The sequence below is a fragment of the Epinephelus lanceolatus genome, chromosome 21, assembly GCF_041903045.1.
Source record: "Epinephelus lanceolatus isolate andai-2023 chromosome 21, ASM4190304v1, whole genome shotgun sequence".
NCBI classification, from domain to species: domain Eukaryota; kingdom Metazoa; phylum Chordata; class Actinopteri; order Perciformes; family Serranidae; genus Epinephelus; species Epinephelus lanceolatus.
The window spans coordinates 39,262,446-39,283,535 of NC_135754.1; the positions used below are offsets into that span (position 1 = coordinate 39,262,446).

At 45.6% G+C, this 21,090-nt stretch overlaps 1 protein-coding gene and 1 long non-coding RNA gene across 2 annotated transcripts; one reads left to right on the forward strand and one right to left on the reverse strand.

Moving 5' to 3' along the window:
* Nucleotides 1-1,632: 1,632 nt before the first annotated feature.
* On the reverse strand, nucleotides 1,633-9,508 carry LOC144459403 (uncharacterized). The gene is made up of 3 exons (XR_013488381.1): nucleotides 9,397-9,508; nucleotides 7,696-7,777; nucleotides 1,633-1,760 (listed from the first exon to the last, which is right to left on the reverse strand). It is a non-coding gene; the product is annotated as an uncharacterized LOC144459403 (long non-coding RNA).
* A 13-nt stretch (nucleotides 9,509-9,521) lies between these two features.
* slc16a5a (solute carrier family 16 member 5a) lies at nucleotides 9,522-21,088 on the forward strand. The gene is made up of 4 exons (XM_033610483.2): nucleotides 9,522-9,882; nucleotides 15,903-16,046; nucleotides 17,395-18,234; nucleotides 20,033-21,088. Exons 1-4 carry the CDS (start codon nucleotides 9,522-9,524, stop codon nucleotides 20,302-20,304), a joined length of 1,617 nt encoding a protein of 538 aa, XP_033466374.1. The 3' UTR covers nucleotides 20,305-21,088.
* Nucleotides 21,089-21,090: the final 2 nt, after the last annotated feature.

Below are 21,090 nucleotides of genomic sequence, written 5' to 3' on the forward strand. Positions count from 1 at the left end.
CGCTACAACCAAACTGGCACACATGAGGACCGACCCAGGAAAGGAAGACCAAGAGTCACCTCTGCTTCTGAGGATAAGTTCATCCGAGTCACCAGCCTCAGAAATGGCAAGTTAACAGCAGCTCAGATCAGAGACCAGATGAATGCCACACAGAGTTCTAGCAGCAGACCCATCTCTAGAACAACTGTTAAGAGGAGACTGCGCCAATCAGGCCTTCATGGTCAAATAGCTGCTAGGAAACCACTGCTAAGGAGAGGCAACAAGCAGAAGAGATTTGTTTGGGCCAAGAAACACAAGGAATGGACATTAGACCAGTGGAAATCTGTGCTTTGGTCTGATGAGTCCAAATTTGAGATCTTTGGTTCCAACCGCCGTGTCTTTGTGAGACGCAGAAAAGGTGAACGGATGGATTCCACATGCCTGGTTCCCACTGTGAAGCATGGAGGAGGAGGTGTGATGGTGTGGGGGTGTTTTGCTGGTGACACTGTTGGGGATTTATTCAAAATTGAAGGCACACTGAACCAGCATGGCTACCACAGCATCCTGCAGCGACATGCCATCCCATCCGGTTTGCGTTTAGTTGGACGATCATTTATTTTTCAACAGGACAATGACCCCAAACACACCTCCAGGCTGTGTAAGGGCTATTTGACCAAGAAGGAGAGTGATGGAGTGCTGCGGCAGATGACCTGGCCTCCACAGTCACCGGACCTGAACCCAATCCAGATGGTTTGGGGTGAGCTGGACCGCAGAGTGAAGGCAAAGGGGCCAACAAGTGCTAAACACCTCTGGGAACTCCTTCAAGACTGTTGGAAAACCATTTCAGGTGACTACCTCTTGAAGCTCATGGAGAGAATGCCAAGAGTGTGCAAAGCAGTAATCAGAGCAAAGGGTGGCTATTTTGAAGAAACTAGAATATAAAACATGTTTTCAGTTATTTCACCTTTTTTTGTTAAGTACATAACTCCACATGTGTTCATTCATAGTTTTGATGCCTTCAGTGAGAATCTACAATGTAAATAGTCATGAAAATAAAGGAAACGCATTGAATGAGAAGGTGTGTCCAAACTTTTGGCCTGTACTGTATATATATATATATATATATATATATATATATATATATATATATATATATGCATTTGGTTGTGTGCACATATAAAGTCTGGAAGGAATAATATTTAATATTTGGAAAATAATTTTAGAATTTTATGTCTTGATTATGTTTTGTATTATTAATCTGAATCTGCAGTAAGTAACTAAAACTATGAAAATAACAAACTGGAGTTCCCTCTGAGCTGTGTGTGTGTGTGTGTGTGTGTGTGTGTGTGTGTGTGTGTGGTGGGGGGGGTCAGAGGAAGGACGCATTAAATTACCTCTTGTTTTTCAATCTCAGGAGGCTGCAGTCCTTGAGTAAATTTACTTGACACATTTACATTTCACCACTGAGAAGTAACACAAAATGGAAATAGTCATGTACAGTATATTACATGTGTACTTGAGTACAGTAGGCTTCCCTCAGCCTGCTCCTCCCACTGTGACCGTGCAGGCCTTCAGCTCCACAGAGGAGCAGCTGTCCTCCTCTCTCCTCGCCTGTGTGTGGTGGTGGTGCAGCAGGGCTGGGGCCTCCTCTCTGTGCCCGCATCCGACCCTCCCAGCGCGGCCACGTTAGTCTCCTCCCACCGTGAGCAGGCTGATGAGGAGGAGCAGACTCCGGTCAGTGGGCTGCTGCTACCCCGGCAGTCATCGAGGAGCGACCGCGCCTGCAGAGACCAACGGGGAGCAGGAGGAGCAGGAGGAGTAGGATCAACATTTAAGAGGTGATTTTATTTTAATTTGACCAAATCCCGGAAGAGACTGATGTTCATAGCGCTTCCTCTTTGCTGAGAAAGTGCTGATGCAGTGATGTGTGTGTGTGTGTGTGTGTGTGTGTGTGTGTGTGTGTGTGTGAGGGTGAGATCACAGTGATGGAACAACATATGAGCTCACTTCACCTTTAAACAAGCGCTGTGTATGATTATTAAAGATCATGTGACATAACGGAGGCTGCACCGGGTCTATAGAAGCTTCGAACAAGCCGAAATAATGACGAGTTGCCACGTGGTGAGGCGGGAATAAACCCGTGTTAATACAGTTTTAAATGTGCACGTGAGTTGATATTGTAACGGCGGTAAAGCTGAGCGTGCGCTGCTCGATGCAACGCTGATGTGTGACCTATGTGTGTGACATGTAACACAGGCGACAGTTACGCAGCAGGCTCTTCCCTCCACGGGCTGTCCCACAGGAAGCATCAGCTGCTCTGCATCACTTTTATTTACCAGGAGGCACATCAGGAGGAGTCCCACAGCACCTCCTCACCTCCTCACACCTTCAGGGACGCTTCCTGAACGTGTCCAGGAGGACTCATGGCAGCAGGAGAGCACGCAGGAGGTGGAACAGGATGTCATGGCAGGCTCGTGGATCAGATTGCAGAGATATGTGAGGCCTTTCTCCCCTCACTGATCCCTCACACACTCAGGGCAGGAGGAGGAGGAGGAGGAGGAGGAGGAGGAGGGATATGAAGGAGGACATGACTGAGAGTGTGTACACACCACTGTCTCGTCCCAACGCTGCTGCGTGCTCCTGTTCCTGCTCCTGAACCTTGTAAAGACCGTTTCATCTGTTGCACAAAACTCAGACATGAAACTTCTTGCTTAAAGGAAAAGTTTGGCATTTCTGTTGCTCCTTGCCAAGAGTTGGGTCAGCAGACTGACACCACTCTGTTCAGTGAGTAGAGGCCACTGCCAGCAGCTGGTTGATCGCACAGGTCGGATCTATATAAGTGGGGTTGTCAGTGTATTATCTGCAGTAGATGGCAGTCACCACGCCCCCAGTTTGGAGAGGCAGGCTGGAGTCTGACACAGACGCTACATGTTCACCACATGTATATAAATATACACATATATGCTTTATTTATGTTACACCTCTACATGTCTCTAGCTTAAGAAATGACAAGAAATGAGGTCTTTTTATTTCAGAGATTCGAATTTACGATCTATACTCTCCCACCTTACTCTTCTCAGGATTGAGCTGTCATGACAGGGCTGACGTTAAGGTCCTGACACACCAAGCTGACGGTCGGCCGTCGACCAAAGTCGGGCCATTGGTGAGCGTCTGTCAGCCTAGTTTTTGCGGTGTGTCCCGCACCGTCGGCACTTCAGCGTCGGCGTCTTTTCAGCTGATTGAGCATGTTAAATCGGCGGCGGAGCTTGTCGGTGAGAGAGATCACTCTGATTGGCTGTTCAGGTTTTATTTCCTCGCCCCTGTGGTGAGTGAATCTGCCTGTAGTGAAACCAGGGCTAACCGGTGCTTCCTCCTCAGGCTCCACTTCACTCAGCTGCCCCACAGACCCGCTGCTTCTTCACACTTTAACCTGAATAACAAACCGGAGCTAGCTGGGAGCCGTCGGCCGTCGGATGTAGTCCGTGTAGTGTGTTCAAATGCAACTGACACAGGGCGACGTGAGGCGACGTAGACGACGCAACAGTTGGCTTTCGTCGCCGCTAGTTTTTTGCTGTTGGTTTGATGTGTCCGCACCTTTAAGTCTTGCACTTGCATTGCTAAAACATTCCCAAAGTTTCCACACATGATTATTTTTACTGCAAACAGTCCACAATGGCACACCTGAAGCCTGCCCTCACCGTCTGACTGGCTTTAACCTGAGCGAGGGAAGTGGGCAGATATAACAAATAACAACAGACAAAAATGAAAGAAAGAAAACTAGTCCACCCAGAGGGCAGCACCCATATCTTGTTGTCTGTTACCAGCTCCCTCACCAGGACGTAGACGATGAAAAAGACAAAACCAAACAGCGATAACGGTCAGTTAGAGCAGCTAATGGACCCACATTAATAGTCTTAAAAACACATTATTGCAACATATTAAAATGCATACAGATTAAATGTAAAAATAAACTAAATGGCTGATATTTAAAATACCTGTTACGTAGATCTACTTCCCTACTGACCACCAGCTGCCTTCAACCAGCAGGGAAGCAGCTCTGCAGTGCACGGAAACAGTACATGTGGAAAACATTCAGACTCAACAGCATAAACCATTACAACCATTACACACAGATAACAGCTGAAGACCTGCCAGTTTTTCTGCATCTCAGTGGCCCAGTGTGGGATGAGATGTGCATCTGTCTCATGATCCCAGCGGCCTGAACCAACATCACAGCCTCCGTCACTACCTGCAGGTAGCCCTGTATTAAAGGCGTCATTACCTGCTGCACCTCCTTTTGCCCTCTGTGCCACATCTAGCATTTTCATTGTCTTGCTGTCAGACATGATGGGAAGCTGTAGGTGTTATATCGCTCTCTTCAAAGACAGACTCCATTGAGAACAAGAGTTATTTTACAGGATGGTTTGGACCCTTTCAAAGTGGGGTCGTATGAGTCACTTACAGTAGATGGCGGTCGGTACGCCCCCAGTTTTGAGAAGCGGGCAGCAGTGTGGCCATGGAAGACCACTGCTGTGGATGGGGTCAATGTTAAGATGTATGTCAGCCACCTAAACAATCAATATCAGTGTGAGCGTGTGTGATATTGAGAGTATTTCACTGCCTCACCTTTCTGTCAGACAGTAAGTTCTGATGGCGAAATGAAGCTGGTGTGTCGCTCTCCTCAGAGATGTGGAGCTGAAGCAGTTGACACTTCCCCATTGGAGTGGGCTGTTTGATACAACAGTTAAAATACTCTCAATATAGTTCACCCAGTCCACATGTGTTTTGTGGATTTGGAGAAGGCTTACGACCGTGTCCCCAGGGGCATCCTGTGGGGGGTGCTCCCGGAGTATGAGGTTGGTGGCCCTTTGCTAAGGGCCATCCAGTCCCTGTAACGAAGGAGCGTGAGTCTGGTTCGGGTCGTGTGAGGGTTGGACTCCGCCGGGGCTGCCCTTTGTCACCGGTTCTGTTCATAACCTTCATGGACAGAATTTCTAGGCGCAGCCGAGTGGTGGAGGGTGTCAGGTTCGGTGACAGGAGGATCTCGTCCCTGCTATTTGCAGATGACGTGGTCCTCCTAGCTCCATCGAACAGTGACCTCCAGCTCTCGCTGGGACGGTTCGCAGCCGAGTGTGAAACGGCTGGGATGAGAATCAGCACCTCCAAGTCTGAGGCCATGGTCCTCAGCCGGAAAAGGGTGGATTGCCCACTCCAGGTCGGGGGGGAGATCCTGCCTCAGGTGGAGGAGTTTAAGTATCTCGGGATCTTGTTCACGAGTGAGGGTAGGATGGAGCGGGAGATTGACAGGCGGATTGGGGCGGCGTCAGCAGTGATGCGGACGCTTAACCGGTCTGTTGTGGTGAAAAGGGAGCTTAGCCAGAAAGCAAAGCTCTCGATTTACCGGTCGATCTACATTCCAGCCCCCACCTATGGTCACGAGCCCTGGGTAGTGACTGAAAGAACGAGATCGCGAGTACAAGCGGCCGATATGAGTTTCCTCCGCAGGGTGAAACATTTCTTAAATATTTTAAGCAAGATCACTTATAAATTTCAGTCTTTAAAGGGCCTGAAGCAAAAGTTCTACTCTGCATGGTCAGGACTCAGTAGCGCCCCCTTTGGCAGGTATCACAGCTTCTAAACACTTTGTGTATCCAGCTCAGACTCTCTCAGTTCTTGTTTGGAAGATTTTCACCCAGTCTTCCTGCAAAAGGCTTCTAGCTCTGTGAGAGTCTTGGGTCGTCTTCCTGCTCTGCTCTTTGAGGTCCAGCTTTTTTACAGATGTTGTGATGTTCTCAGAATTTGCTGGACTTTAACTGAATCCAGTCTTTGCTCTACCTGTGAAATGTTCCCCGTGCCACTGGCTGCAACACAAGCCCAAAGCATCATCCATCCACCCTCGTGTTTAACAGTTGTTCTCCAAACATACCTTTGCTCATTGTGTCCAGAAAGTTCTGTTTACCTTCATCAGTCCACAGGACTTGTTTCCAAAAAAGCATCAGGCTTGTTCAGATGTTCTTTTGCAAACTTTTGACGCTGGATTTAGTGGTGAGGACACAGGAAAGGTTTTCTTCTGATGACTCTTCCATGAAGGTCATACCTGTCCAGGTGTGTCTGCACAGTAGAACAGTGCACCACCACTCCAGAGTCTGATAAACCTTCCTGCAGGTCTTTTGCAGTCAAACAGGGTTTTGATTTGTCTTTCTAACAATCCTACGAGCAGCTCTCTCACAAAGTTTTCTTGGTCTTCCAGACCTCAGCTTGACCTCTACACTTACACCTGCCATTTCTTACTGACATGACCAACTGAGGAAACAGCTCCCTGAAAACACTTTGCTATCTTCTTATAGTCTTCATCAGGTCTTTTAGTTTTCAGAGTGCTAGGCAGCTGTTTAGAGGAGCCCATGGCTGCTGATTGTTGGGACAAGCTTTCAGGAGTCAGAGTATTTATAAAGCTTTGAAATTAGCATCACCTGACCTTTGCTAACGATGACTGTGAACAAGCCAGAGCCCTAACAAGCTCATTAAGGTCTGTTGTCTGAGAGCTCAAATGTCTCGGGGTGCCCAAACTTTTTCATGGTGCTCCGTTCCTTTTTTTTTTACTCTAACATTGTGCAAAACAAAAACAAATAAAAACACTGATCTTGCTTACAATGTCAACAAACATGTTTGGTTATTAACCTCATGCCTTTTGGAGTTCAGTTCATCTTCTACTAAATTAAATATTCACTGTAAATGAAATTTTGACCAGAGATGCCCAAACCTTTGCAGCCACTGTACATATACTGTATTTTAGTTTGTAAGTTACAGTAACACTGTGTTGCATTTAACATTAAACCAAAATAAATTCAGTTATTAAAATAACAAAACATGTATTCACTATCACTGAGCATGGAAATTTTTTTGTTGTGAAAGCTTTTGTAAAATACCGTAACAACATGTGTGTGTCATGCTCAGGTGTCCACATACATTTGGCCACAGAGTGCAAAGTGTCTCAGTACGGAGACATCAGCCAAGAGTTGCTCTGCTCGGTCGCTGGTACATCTGGGAATGATATTAAGAGCCTTTGGGGGGAAATCCTGCTGGAACATTTGCACAGAGTTCCATTCATTCACGAGGGTTTTCACAAGTGCACGTTGGTCTCATGGTAGCCTGACTCTCTCTGCAGCCACACAGCCATATTTATCCAGCAGGCCGCTCCTTTGTTAACTCACTAACAGTCTGACCTGCAGATTTTCTGATTTGAAATGCTGATAAAACGGAAGCACCTGAAGTATCTACAGGAAATGTGTCTGCAGGCCTCGTGGGGTTTGCGTTCCTCACGGGATACTAGAAATCTCTCATTTTAGGATGACTGTGTTTAGATGACTGTAACCTGGACTGTGTCAGTATGAACTGATGGCCTCCAGCTCGTACACAACATGGCAACCACAAGATTTGAGTACATGATTCCCCCTCGGTCTCCCTGCGACAGTTACCTACTGTATTTTATTGCTTTGTTTTAAAGGACAGGCAGTCACTGTTCATTCACTATTGTTACTGCTCTGCTCCATACGCTTGTGTGTGTGTGTGTGTGTGTGTGTAGGCTGAAAGAAAGATTGTGTCGTCACACTCCAAACCTCTACAACATGCCTCTGTTGGAAACCTTAAAACTGCTCTGATCAATAGTTTTATATTAACATCAGATCACATGATGTAACAGCTTTGGTTGACTCTCACCATTCTGTCGTCTGCTTCCTCCCCACGAGTCACGACCACACAGCAGACAGAGGTGAACTTACAGTCGTGGAGCTTTTAGCAGCTGAAGAAACAACCAGGAAACAAAACTGCTTTGAATAATCAAATTACTGCTTCATACAAGAGTCTACAGACCCGCTATGGGCTCTGTAAGGCCTTGTGTAAGATGCTAACATGTGGGGGTGGGGGGTCGATACAGCCTAGTATCACGATATTTTTGTGTGCAGGTATTGATCTTACTATATAATGAGGAAAACTCTGTGTGTATGTGTGTGTGTGTGTGTGTGTGTGTGTGTGTGTGTGTGTGTGTGTGTGTGTGTTCCACGTTTTTCTCCTCACTGACTTGGTCAATCCATGTGAAATTTGGCACAGTGGTAGAGGGTCATGGGAGGATGCCAATGAAGCAATATTACATCAATTGGCCAAAGGGGGGCGCTATAGCAACCCATTGAAATGTCAAACTTTGAATGGGCATATCTCATGCCCCGTATGTGGTAGAGACATGAAACTTTGCACAGAGATGCCTCTCCTCATGAGGAACACATTTGCCTCAAGAACCCATAACTTCCGCTTATATAGATTTTCTGCCATTTTGAATGTTTTGAAAAACACTTCAAATGGATCTCTTCCTAGGAAGTTTGAGCGATCTGCATGAAACTGGGTGAACATAATCCAGGGACCAATATCTAAAGTTCCCTCTTGGCAAAAGTTGGAAAACTTACTAAAACTGAGCTTCTATAAGGCAATGACTTTAACTATCTGCCTTTCAATGTGCTACCTCAACTACCAATGTACAGTTTTAGCCCACTAACTATCCCACTATTGGCAATGGTACTACTGTACTTTCAATAAAGCAATCGTACTATCAGATTCACAAACACTCTGTCTGAATACATTGCTCTTCTTAATGGGTTCAGTTGACTATTTAATCTGCAATTTCCTATGATCTGTATCCCAAACACACACCATGTGAAACTGTACGTGTGCAGCTGTGCACTCAGTGGGTACGAACTAGTTGTTTTATTAATTGTTAATATTACAAATACAAATTTAACTTCAGGTAGCCAACTAAATTAATATAATCAGTTGCTTTTTCAGTCCACTAGATACATTTTGCTGCAAAAAAAATGGTGAGTGAGATGAATGGGTTGAAAACTTTATCTTATTAGATAAAATAGATGTTGGCAAAGTTTACCTGTGGGGACATAATTTACAGTTGACAAAAGGTAATGTATGGTGGGCCGTCATGATAAGAGTATGCACAAATAATATGATGTTAATTCCACTACAGAAGAGACTTGATGATCACTGAAATTAGGTGGGAAATGTGAATATATCGATATCAGTATCGGCCAAAGAATTTGTTATATATTGGATATCGTCAATATATCCAGTAACTTGGATCCCTGATTCAGTCCTAATAAACAAGTACTGGACAAGTTTAAATGTTGACCTGATGAGGATGATGATGCAAGAGGAAGAGGAAGAGTCAGAGGACCATCAAAGTTATTTTAATTCATCTTGAGGGTGACGTGAATGTTTGTACCAAATTTCACTGGAGTCCATCCAGTAGTTGTTGGGACATGTCAGTGTGGACAGACAGACAGACAGACAGACAGACAGACACTGCCGACCATAAAAGCCGCTCCAGCTGCTCTGCACATTACACACATTATTACACACCTTATTTGCTTTGCTGTTCCAGGTGTCCCTGATGGTTGCAGCAGTTACAGTGACATGGACAGCAGAAGTAATTCCACACCCTGCAGAGCAAACACAGGAGCCTCTCCTGAACTGCAGAGCAGAAAATGACTCAGAGAAATGGAATCAGAGCGACGAGTGACCGCTGCCTCCGCCCAGAGGCCTCCGCTGACCTCGAGCTGGCCAACGGCATGGAGAAAGTCCAAGAGGCCAACGACTGTGAATCTGAGGAGGGGGGGCAGGGAGGTGAATGCAGAGACTCTGTGGGTGTAACGGGAGCAGTCACAGCTCCAGATGGCGGTTGGGGGTGGGTAGTGCTGGCTGCCACCATCATGGTCTTGGCTCTGACCCTGGCGTTCCCGTCCTGTGTGGGAATCTTCTACACCGACCTGCAGAATGAGTTCCACGCCTCCAACAGCGAGACCTCCTGGGTGCCCTCCATCATGACGTCAGTGCTTCATGCCGGAGGTAAAGTATGCAGGCCAGGAAATAAACTGTCCTCTGTTTAGTTAGTTCTCCATGCAGTTAATGTGTAACTTTAAAGGATGGGTCCATCTGCATACTTTGACGGGTTTTCAAAAGTAAACACCCACTCCCTCGTTACCAAAAACCACTGACGAAGGTTAGAGCACTGATGATGAATGGAAAGAGTTAGTCTGGGTTCTTTGAGGTGGGATTGTTTGAGGTACTTATTCTTTATCAGTGTAGCATTTTGCCATCAGAGCGCCGTCTCTGAGGGGGAACTGAAGCTGTTATATGGCTCTGTTCAAAGCCATCAGACTCCACTGACAACAGTGATTTTACCTCACAGAACACAGCATTCGGTGAACTACTGCTGCCTTGATTGGTTGGTTTATGTTATTGTGTAACTGCTGGATCAAAACTAATCCACAGCAGCACACTGCGTAACGTCTGTGCCAATTAGGGGGTAAAGTGGTGACCCCAAGGGTGGGCCAGGTGTGCCATCGCTGCCCTGATACAGTTGTTGTCCCCTCCGCTGGCCCTCCTGTTAAAGATAATCAAACGCCAACATTACTGCATCTAAGAGGTTGCAGTGCGCTATTTTTTTAAGCTAGCACAGAAGTATCTTGTGAGCTTGACAACTGAAGGTACACATTGGTACCAACCATGTTGGCATAGCTTGTTGGGAAGGGGGCGAAGTGACGCTCTAAAGTTAGGAGAAACTTTGGCGAGGGAACAACTGGCATGTCTGTTGACCTCTCACCTCAAGATGTCTGATTGAAAACCTAAACGTTCTTTAGGTACCCATGAGTCTTCCCTTAACTCAAGAAAGCTTCTTCCCAGTAAATGTTACGTTCCTCACAATCAGTGTATGTTTGTCTTTTTAAAGGGAAAATACACCCATTTTCAAAACTCATACATGTTATCCCTGGCGTCTGAGACTGTCCAAAACTAAAAGTGAACATCTCTCTTCCAAATGTAAAACATGCAGCAGGGGGCCATGGGCTGGGATCAAAACCACAGTTCTTCCAGCAAGGATAAAGCCTTTGTACATGGGACGCCCACTCTTCCCACTGAGCCACAGGGCGCCCTTAACATATTACAATTCTTAATTTAGACGGTGTTCCCCGTTCAACCAGACAACCAGCTGATTTTAAGAACAATGAATCGCGAACACCTGTACGGATACATAACACGCTGAAACAAGAATGTTGTGGAACTCAAAATGTTAATTGTACTGGTATTCATATCAGTCTGTAGACACTAGATAATTAGAGATATAAACTATAGAATATAAAACCAAAGTGTATCCGTACGCGATTCCTTTACAGATTTTGAATAAATAAGGAAACCCTACTGTGAAGCTACAGAATGATATTAAAACTTTTTGTTTTAACTTTTAAAATGGAGTTTTATCATTACCACTCTACACTGCAGCTGTTCTTTAATCATCACCTATAGTAGTATTAATATTATAAGACGTGTTGCCCTTTAGTTGCCTCGAGGTAACTGCAGTTCCTACCTGCTGCTGTGACACTGGGAACATGTGAAACTCAGGAGGGAGAATTTGTGCGTGTGTCTAACTGTCTCGCTGTGCTGATGTTGATTCAAAGAAGATTATACCATGAGAAACTGAGGCTGGGTCATTACCCACAGCTGAGAGGGACTTCAGCACTTTGCACATCAAGACCTCAGAGCTACAGAGAAATAATTATCCAGACGTTAAAGTGATGCTATCTAAACTTGTAAGAGATGAAACGGCACATGCATCACTTTATAAAGTTGGACACATAAGCAATAAAACCCACGCTTTGCTTCAATCAACACACTCAGGTGATTTTCTGCTGCAGCCTTACCTGGTTTGTTTTTTATCACCGGTAGCCACATAAAATATTAATGTTTCAGTCTGTGGAGCTTTCAGTAGAGTTTTATGTGTCAGATTTTCTTAATTCAGCTCAATTTTAGATGTTGTTTCACGCAGAAAAATGACAATTAGGTTCTTAAAGTCTTTAAGTTTCAGCTTTTGTTGTTTAAATGGTGGCAACACCTTTGTGCACCATTAGTATCTGCAGTATCTAAGACTTACACGCTGTCAAAAACATGCAGAAGTTACTATCTTGTCAGATACTAGATGCATATTTGACCTTTAGCTCTGATCTCAGTGATGGATGCGTGTGTTTCATGTGAGAGCGCTCCTTTGTTGCACCGGCTAAATATAAACCAGCAGCAGCAACACAGATGTTTCAGTAGTAACTTGACACAGCAGTGACACGACTGTACACAGTAAACACAGAGGCTGATGTCACTGAGACAAAATGAATTTAAATGGCAGACTCCACCGCTAACGATGGAAACTACTACATCCCTGATTCCTAAAAAGTTGGGACGCTGTGTTGAATGTAAAATGTAATGATTTGCAAATCCTTTTTGACCTGAAGTACTGAGTGTTGTTAAAAGATCAGGTGATGTAACACAGTGGTAAACATGCCCCAGCTCCTCCAGTCTGCATATCAAAGTACCCTCGGGAAGAAACTGAACCCCAAACTGCTCCTGACGGCTGTGTGAGAGTGTGTGAGAGTGTGTGAATGGTTACAGAGCCTTTGCCACCAGTGTGTGAATGTGTGTGTGAATGTGTGTGTGACTCGTGGTGTAAAAGTCCCTTGAGCTGTGGAAAGACCTGAAAGGTGCTCTACAGGTGCAGCCCATTGACCATACGTTACAATCCATAAATGACCCATTCACAGTGAGACTATGTGACTGTGGCCACGACCTCAGCTCACATTAAACACCATCTATGAAGACATGAACCGTGACCTCCAGCATGACCTGGAGCGTTCTGCAGCCGAGTGTGAAGCAGTTGGGATGAGAGTCAGCACCTCCAAGTCTGAGGTCATGGTCCTCTGTCGGAAACCGGTGGTTTGCCCTCTCCAGGTTGGAGGAGAGTTACTGCCTCAAGCGAGGGAGTTCAAGTATCTCAGGGTCTTGTTCACAATGAGGGTAGAATGGAGCGTGAGATGGATCGGCGGGTCGGTGCGGCTTCTGCAGTGATGCGGGTGCTGCACTGGTCTGTCGTGGTGAAGAGGGAGCTGAGCCAGTAGGCAAAACTTTCAATTTCAATTTCAATTTTTAGCTCTGGGTAGTGACTGAAAGAATGAGGTCACAGATACAAGCGGCTGAAATGAGTTTCCTCTGTAGGGTGTCTGGGCTCAGCCTTAGAGATGATGAGGAGGAGGAGTCAGACATCTGGAGGGAGCTCGGAGTAGAGCCGCTGCTCCTTCATGTTGAGGTGGTTCAACATCTGATCAGGATCCTCCTGGTCCAGCTGGTAGGAGGCCCCGGGGCAGACCCAGAACACACTGGAGGGATTATATATCTCATCTGGTCTGGGAACACCTCGGGGTCCTCCAGGAGGAGCTGGAAAGTGTTGCTGGGGAGAGGGACGTCTGGGGTGCTTTGCTTGGCCTGCTGCCCTGTGACCCGGCCCCGGATAAGCGGATGAAAATGGGTGGATGGATGGATGGATATTTTGTCTTTGTACTGTATTTAATTGAATACAGGTCAAAAGGAATTTGCAAAACATTGCATTGTGTTTTTATTTACCTTTAAGACAGCATCCCAACTTTTTTACATTTGAAGTGGAGAGCTGTAAAAACACTGAGTGGTTATAATGCAGAAAATGTGCTGACGACAGGAACTGTAATATCAAAACCTTGTGTGTTATTGACACAAATGTCAGAGTCTGCTGATTGTTGTGCAAAGTCTACTTTATCCTTTTGTCAGTGCACAAGTCCTCGGTGTGGTGCACCACGGCGCTATCTCTCCAGTCACTAATGTCAACATCCTTCCTCAATGACGTGTTATGCAACATGCATGAAACAGGAAGTGCTGTTGGCTGTGAGAGGTCAAATAAAGGCAGTATAGAAGATCAAGGTGCATCTTTCTGTGTGTGTGTGGAGCAGAATGTAGATTTTGTGACGAGCATGATTTCATGCTGCTGCATCAGAAGTGAAAAGCAGGCAGGAGTTTGGCACGGTGAGGGCAGTTTCACAGGATGTCCAACCCTCGGACGCAGTCACAGGAAGGAATGTGGTTTGTCTGGATGTGTAACTCAGTCCAGCAGACTTTCTGGTTAAAAAGGATTAAAAACAGGTTTTTCAAACATGTTTGGATGAATACAAGTAACACAAGTTTCCTGGCAGAACAAAAAAATGTCTCCTTGTTATCAGAGTTTATCAGCAACAACTGTCAAAAACAGTAATTATCATCATTTTTTCATTTGAGCGCCGTCGTGTCTTAGAACGTTATTTCTAAAAGATAAGAGGAGGAAGTTTCTGTTCCACAGTATCAAGTGTAGTTTGCTGTGGGAGGTGCTCACTAATTACCTCTGCAGAAGAAGAAGAAGTTCTCTGGTTACACCAAAAACAATCAGTACTGCTCCGTGCCGTCACGATGCTTAAACTCCTCCGACAGTCCTTATTTTTGTAAACACAGCTGAGAGCAGTTTTTTGGCACAGATCAGAAATGTTGTATCACATGTAAACAGATTTTAGATCTCTGAGTCTCTCCCCACATCCAGCTTCTGTTTACATTAATTTAGACCTACATTACCGGCCACTTTATTAGGTACACCTTGCTGGTACCAGGTTGGACCCCCTTTTTAATTCTTGGTGTCACAGATACTCAAACGGCAGGAAATACTGTGTTTGATGGGGACTATTTTCAGCGGCGGATGAATCCACATTCAGTGCTCTAATGATTATTTACAGCAGCAGGACAGTCTCTGTGCAGCAACAATGACTGAACACTGTTTTCATCCTATAAATATTGTTGCTCTTTAGCTTTTAGGAGACACAGTCTGTTGTGTACGCTCACTCCTCTTCGTTATAAAGTCACTTTGGTAAATACCCAGGATGCACCACATTAGCCAGCAAAGGATTTATAGGCTTCATTTAGAGGTCTCATTTTTATTAAAGTCTCAGTAATTTCCTTTGACAGCTGGACACTCTAGTTTTAATTAAAGCTTCAGCAAACAGTGGGATTATCTACAGCAGCTGGACGGTTGTTTCTGGACAACAATGGATGAACGATGGTTTTGTGCTGTAGCTGCTGTTGCTCTTTAGCCACGCTCACTCTTCTTAGTAATGAAATCACTTTGGTGATTACCTGGGATGAGCAACATTGGCCAGCAAGGTTTTACTTTTTATTATCTGGCTGACCAAGACAAGAACCTCCCTTCAGAAACACTCCCATCAGCAGCTGTTCCATCTGAAGCATGTGTCTGGGACGTCTTTGTTCTCACCAGTTGACGAGTGTAAAGAGCCAGAAAGAGTGAGTGTGATAATGGCACAAAGTTCTCACGGCTTTTACAAAGAGGAATGCTTTGATCTGAGACGTTTCTGTCCTGAGTTTACAGAGATGTGACAAGAGCCTCAGGTTAATCTTCAGTGAGCTGAACCAAGTTTGATCCGCTCATGTGAGGTCTGTGGATTGAAGAAATGATTCAGCAGAAATTGAAACTATCATATGAGATGAAGCACAGACGGGACTTAAAACAAGTATTAATTGTGATATTTTCAGTGTTTCATCTTTGAGGCTACTTCAGGAGAAGTTTGAGTAACACCAGCCAGGTATTATCCCCATCAGCACCTCGCAGCCCTGCTGCCTAACAACAAAGGCGTGTGTTGAATTTACCACCCCCGTCGGTGACCTTTAACCAATATACCCCGCCGTATTTAAGCCTCAGAACATATAATGTGGAACTTCCTCTTCAGGCAAAATGTCAAGATAACGACCGACAGAAACGATGATTGAACCGTGAAACGCAGCAAATGTTCATTGATGTATGTGTCACTTCAGTTACACGCCATGTGCACACACAGAGAAGGCGTGAGAGCAAACATACGTCCAGTCGTGCTTCCAGTGCTTTCCTTCAGCTCAACACAAGTCATCTGAGACCAGCTGACGCCCCCCCGTGTCAGCCTGTGCCCAGTATGCATTAAACTAAGAGCATTACATTTGATCCACAGGTCCCTTCTGCAGCGTGCTGGTGGAGAGACTCGGTTGCCGGGCGACGGTCATGTTGGGCGGCATCCTGAGTGGGCTCGGAATGGCTGCCAGCTCGTTCACCCAGTCCATCGTACAGCTCTACATCACAGCTGGGGTTATTACAGGTCAGCAAACATTCATCTGATTTATGGCTCCAGCTGACACCTGACCAACAACACTACGTTACCTGAACAACAGCAAAGAGCAAACAGCAGTCAGAGAGCAGCTGGAGATAAACTCCTCTGGACTTAGTGGAGACCCAGCCAGCAAAACCATGACTCCCAGTAAAAGCTAGTGATGCTCCACGTGCAAACAGGAATTAGACGTTTTGTCAGTTAGATCTTTATAGGCTGGCTCCACTCCAGTGCTGCCATTTTGAGTTGGTACAAAGTCCATTTCCCCATTTCCTTTCATTGTTCTTCTTTTAGTCTCAACATACTGTATGTGTCCATATTTTGCATTTAAGAAGATTAATTCAACTATTAACAGCCATGTGTCCTTCGTTGTGCTGCGACTCTTCCCCATCTCCTACTGTCAGCTGTTTTATTTGATACTCGTGGTACATATTTTTATTTTTTAACAATATAACAGTGAAATAAAGAACACATAGTCATGTACACATGTGCACAGACACAGATATACAGGGCCTTTAAAGGAACAGGCAGCTGCATGACATAGATCCTATCATGATCGGCTACATGAAGATGTAGAACAATAAGTGACTTACTCACCGTGGAGTTATTGTCAGTAAAGTGAAGGTTCAGAGTTGAGCTTTTATATATAATCTATAAATGGATTCCAGATTCTCAGAAATTTATCAGAAGAGCCGTTTCATGTGAATCTGAGGCTGCGTTCACTCCTGCCCTGTTTGGTTCGGTTCAGTTAAACTCCAGTTTGTTTGCCCCCTCAGTGTGGTTCGTTTGTGCAGGTGTGAACACACCAAAACAACCGGACCGAGACCTTCTTGAAGAGGTGGTCTCAGTCCGGTTCCAAAGGAACTCTGGTGCGGTTGGTTTGTGGTGAGAAGGTGTTGCGACCTGGATGTGAAGCAACTGCAGTCACATGACACATTGTTTGGGTTAAACATGAGCATGTTACAGTCCTGGAGGATTATTAATGTGCACCTCCTCCTGTACTGCCTTAATATGCACATTCAGCACATCCAATGCATCAAAACATTGTTTTCTAGTTGGAGCCGCGCCTCGTTTTCAAACTGTATGCTTTGACTAAAATGAACAATGACAGCAATATAGTCCACGATGAGCAGCGCTAAAATCAACCTGCGTAGTTGTCCCTCCATTGTGACATTAGAAAGTGTCACATTTATCTTGCAAGTGTACTCAACTCAGGTTAGAGATGTTGCGTCACCTCCTCCAGTGGAGGAAGATTAATCTCCTTGCTAATAAAATGACAAACTTCACTTCATAATTTGGTCTTTGCAGTTGCTCTGAATGTCTTCTTCTGTGGTTACAGGACTTGGTTTCTGCTTCAGCTTCCAGCCGGCGGTGACAATCCTCGGTCACTACTTTGTGCGTCGTCGAGCGTTTGCCAACGCGATGTCCTCCACAGGCACAGCCCTGGGACTGTGCACTCTGCCTTTCCTGGGTAACTACCTCCACACAGAGCTGGGCTGGAGGGGAAGTTTCCTCGTTCTGGGGGCCATCCTGCTGAACTGCTGCGTGTGCGGAGCGGTGATGAGGCCCCTGCAGCCCCCCAAGCATCGAGGCCAGCCGCTGATGAATCAGGGACCCCCTCTGCCTGAGGAGGAAGATGTGAGGAAGGAAAAAGGCAGAATGAGAAGGATATGGAGCTTTGTGGTGGCGTCCCTGAGCAAACACATGGCCTTCGATCAGTTCTGCTACAACTCACGATACTGTGTGTACGCCATAGGCATCACGTGGATGATGCTCGGGTTTGTGGTGCCCTTGGTGTACCTGGTGCCCTACGCCACGGCTAACAACATGGAGCAGAGCCGGGCCGCGCTGCTGCTCTCCATCCTGGGTATGGTTAACATTGTGGTCCGGCCGCCGTTCGGCATCATCCTCAGCATGCCGTGGTTCAAAGGGCGACACATTTACGTGTTTGCCTCTGCTTTGCTGGTCAACGGGCTCAGTAACAGTATCTGCTGCATCGGGCCCACCTTCCCCGTGCTGCTGACCTATGTGATGGTCTACGGGCTGTCCATGAGCGTGGTGGGTTCCCTGATGTTCACTGTCCTCATGGATATCGTGGAGATGAGCCGCTTCCCCTCAGCCCTGGGCCTGCTCGCTATCATGGAGAGCATCACGCTGCTCATTGGGCCTCCACTGGCAGGTAACGTACACAGTGAGACACGGAGAGCAAAGATATGGTGATGATATCTATAATCAGATAACCTACAGAGAAGTTGTCTCAGCTGGTTTACAGGCGTCAGCCAGATTGAAGTTTCAGCCCAAGATGATGTCATTAAACATCTTGTGTTTGTCTGCAACCCAAAGATATTCACTTATATCAGATTAGTTGTCCATTAATATAAAAGTTGACAGCTCATCAGTTGGTCCATTAATCGTGGCAGCTCCATTTTAAAACTTGAACCTGTCATTGTCCTCTGCACTGAATGCTGCTGCCTGAACCTGAATGTGAACACCTGCAGCTGCTTTTTCAGTTTGTCAAAGTTCTCAAGATTTCAACGCCCTCTGCCAAATCACATGATTTAAACCAGCACGCAGCTGATAAATATTCACTCTTAAAGTCCTGTGTGCGTGTGTCAGACCATCACAAGTGACCTTGAAACACAGTACCTGTGTTTTCTGTCCCTGCTGTGGGTCAGACAGAAGAAGGCCAAAAAACAGATTGAGGTAGATTCAAAACATCTGTTTGTGTAAATGACATAAATACGGGAAGTTTCCTCCTGCTCAAGGCTTTTGTTGTAAATTACACACACACACACACACACACACTCTCACACACACACACACACACACACACAGAACAAAGAAACAAGCCTGTGCCTCCTTCTGCAGGAGCAGAGTTTCAGTGTAGTGGCAGCAGAGCAGGGAAAGGGCAGGCTGCCTCGTCTCAAATGACAGTTATGCTTCCCCTGTTTATCTGACCGATACTATACCCGGGCCGTGACGTAACCACAGATACAAGCAACAACAGGACCAGTGCACACACACTGGGAATCTGACTGGGACTGCTGTTATACCACTGAAAGAAGGGTTAGGTTCAACACAGCTTCACAAAAAGGTTGTGTTTTATAAGGCTTCCTGCTGAATAAATAAATAAATATATTTCATGTTGATTATAGAGAAGAACAGTGTTATAGGTGTGCTGAGTTCTGATGTTCTGCATTTGAGTGAAAGTAAATATCTGCTAATCGTTTTCTAACATAAACTTTTATTTCTCACAGGTGTTGAATTATATATTTGCCTGCAGCCACATTTCCTGTTTGCATGTTGTGCTGACCTGCAGCGCTCTGACGCTCAGACTCTAGGTTGATGATCCCAAAGGTTTTGGCCTCTGACCCCTCAGAGTGATTTGAAGTGGGGTTGTGTGAGGTACTTGTTCACAGTCAGTGTGTTACCTGCAGTACATGTTGATCAACACGCCACAAGTTTGGAGAAGCAGGCAGAAGAACAACATTTTAACCACCTATAGATCCATATTGTTTTAAGTGAACATAACCCCTCATCATGGGCCGCATGTCTCTCCCAGCTGTGACAAGCTCAGCTGAGCAAAGGATTTTCCCCCTCTTGCTCTATTTGAACAATTTGTAGAAATCAAAGTATTGAGTAATTCATAAAAAGTTAGAGGTCAGGAGTTTGAAGGAATGAGCGACATGTTTTTTTCTTGCTTTCCTCTCCGGTTAATCGTCTCCTGATCTGCATTGCGACCTCTTGGGAGCCACCACTGCAGCAATTAGTCCCAGTTAATTTATCAGAATTGTGCCAATTAACACCGTCTCCATTTTTCTTATAATCAGTGCTGAATTTTACAGCTCCGTCAGGATCCTTCTCATAAATTCATATCACTTACTTTCCAGGAACTTACAGACAAGTCTGAGCTGTGAAATAAAATGTCATGAAGCAGAGATGAAATATTAAAGCTGATGATTTTCATGTTGTTGCAGGAGTCCTGGTGGACAGGACAGGTCAGTACTTCCACGTCTTCTTTGCCTGCAGTGCCGTAGTTGCCTCTGCTGCCGTGTTCCTCATGGTGTCATTTTGCTGGCTGGATAAACGGGACAGGAAGCTGTCGAAGCAGGGTCAGCAATCTGCACTGCCCGAACCAGCCAAACCCTCTGTTGACTTAGCGTCCGGCTGCCAGTACAGCAGCGTGCCCACAGAGGGAGACAAAGACAAGGCCTCGTCTAACGGGGCAGAGTACATCACCAGCCTCTGAACCTGCTCTCACCGTGTGCCACCTCTAACACACATCACATTCTGGCCCAGACAGGTCTGCAGATTGTTTTCTAATGTTTGCACCTGCTTTGTTTGGCGCACCAGATGTTGCAACCTCTCTGCTGTCTGGGGCGCCATAAAGTCAGAACAAACACTATGAATGATGTGCACTGTGGCCAAAGTCGGACACTTGATCCTACATACCAAAATGAATAGATGTGCACTTACAACTACAATGTGATTGTACTATTTATTGCAAAAAGCTGCTGTATCACACAATCTATCATATATGATGTATCTCACTGTATCAAGCCAAGTTACCCAAGAAATCACTCCGAATGCTTTCTACATGTTTAAAGGAGCTGTGTGTGACATTCAGAGCATTAATATAGCAGCAGACAGCTACAGTGCAGTGCTGGTACCTGAGCAGAGAGTGATGCAAACTGTAGATCTGTTTAGTGTTTCTGCTGCAGACTTTACTCTTACATGTAGGCGGCGCTGTTATCGCTCACGGCTCTGTGAAGCTCTCGCTGTATTTCTTCTTCACTGGTGTTGCAGAGAGACGTCTGGACCTCATTTATTATCCAGTGGAATCAACATTTCAGAACAAAAATGACAGGCTGCAGGCAGAGACTCTTTTGACAGGACATTTAAAAATAGCAGCTTTATGCATTGAGTCCCTGTTGAGCAGAATGCAGCAGTGTGCTGTCGGAGTCGACCACAGCGACCACGTTTTCTCTGATTAAATTTAGTGACATTTTCAGTTAAATTCATCAGTAACTTTGTT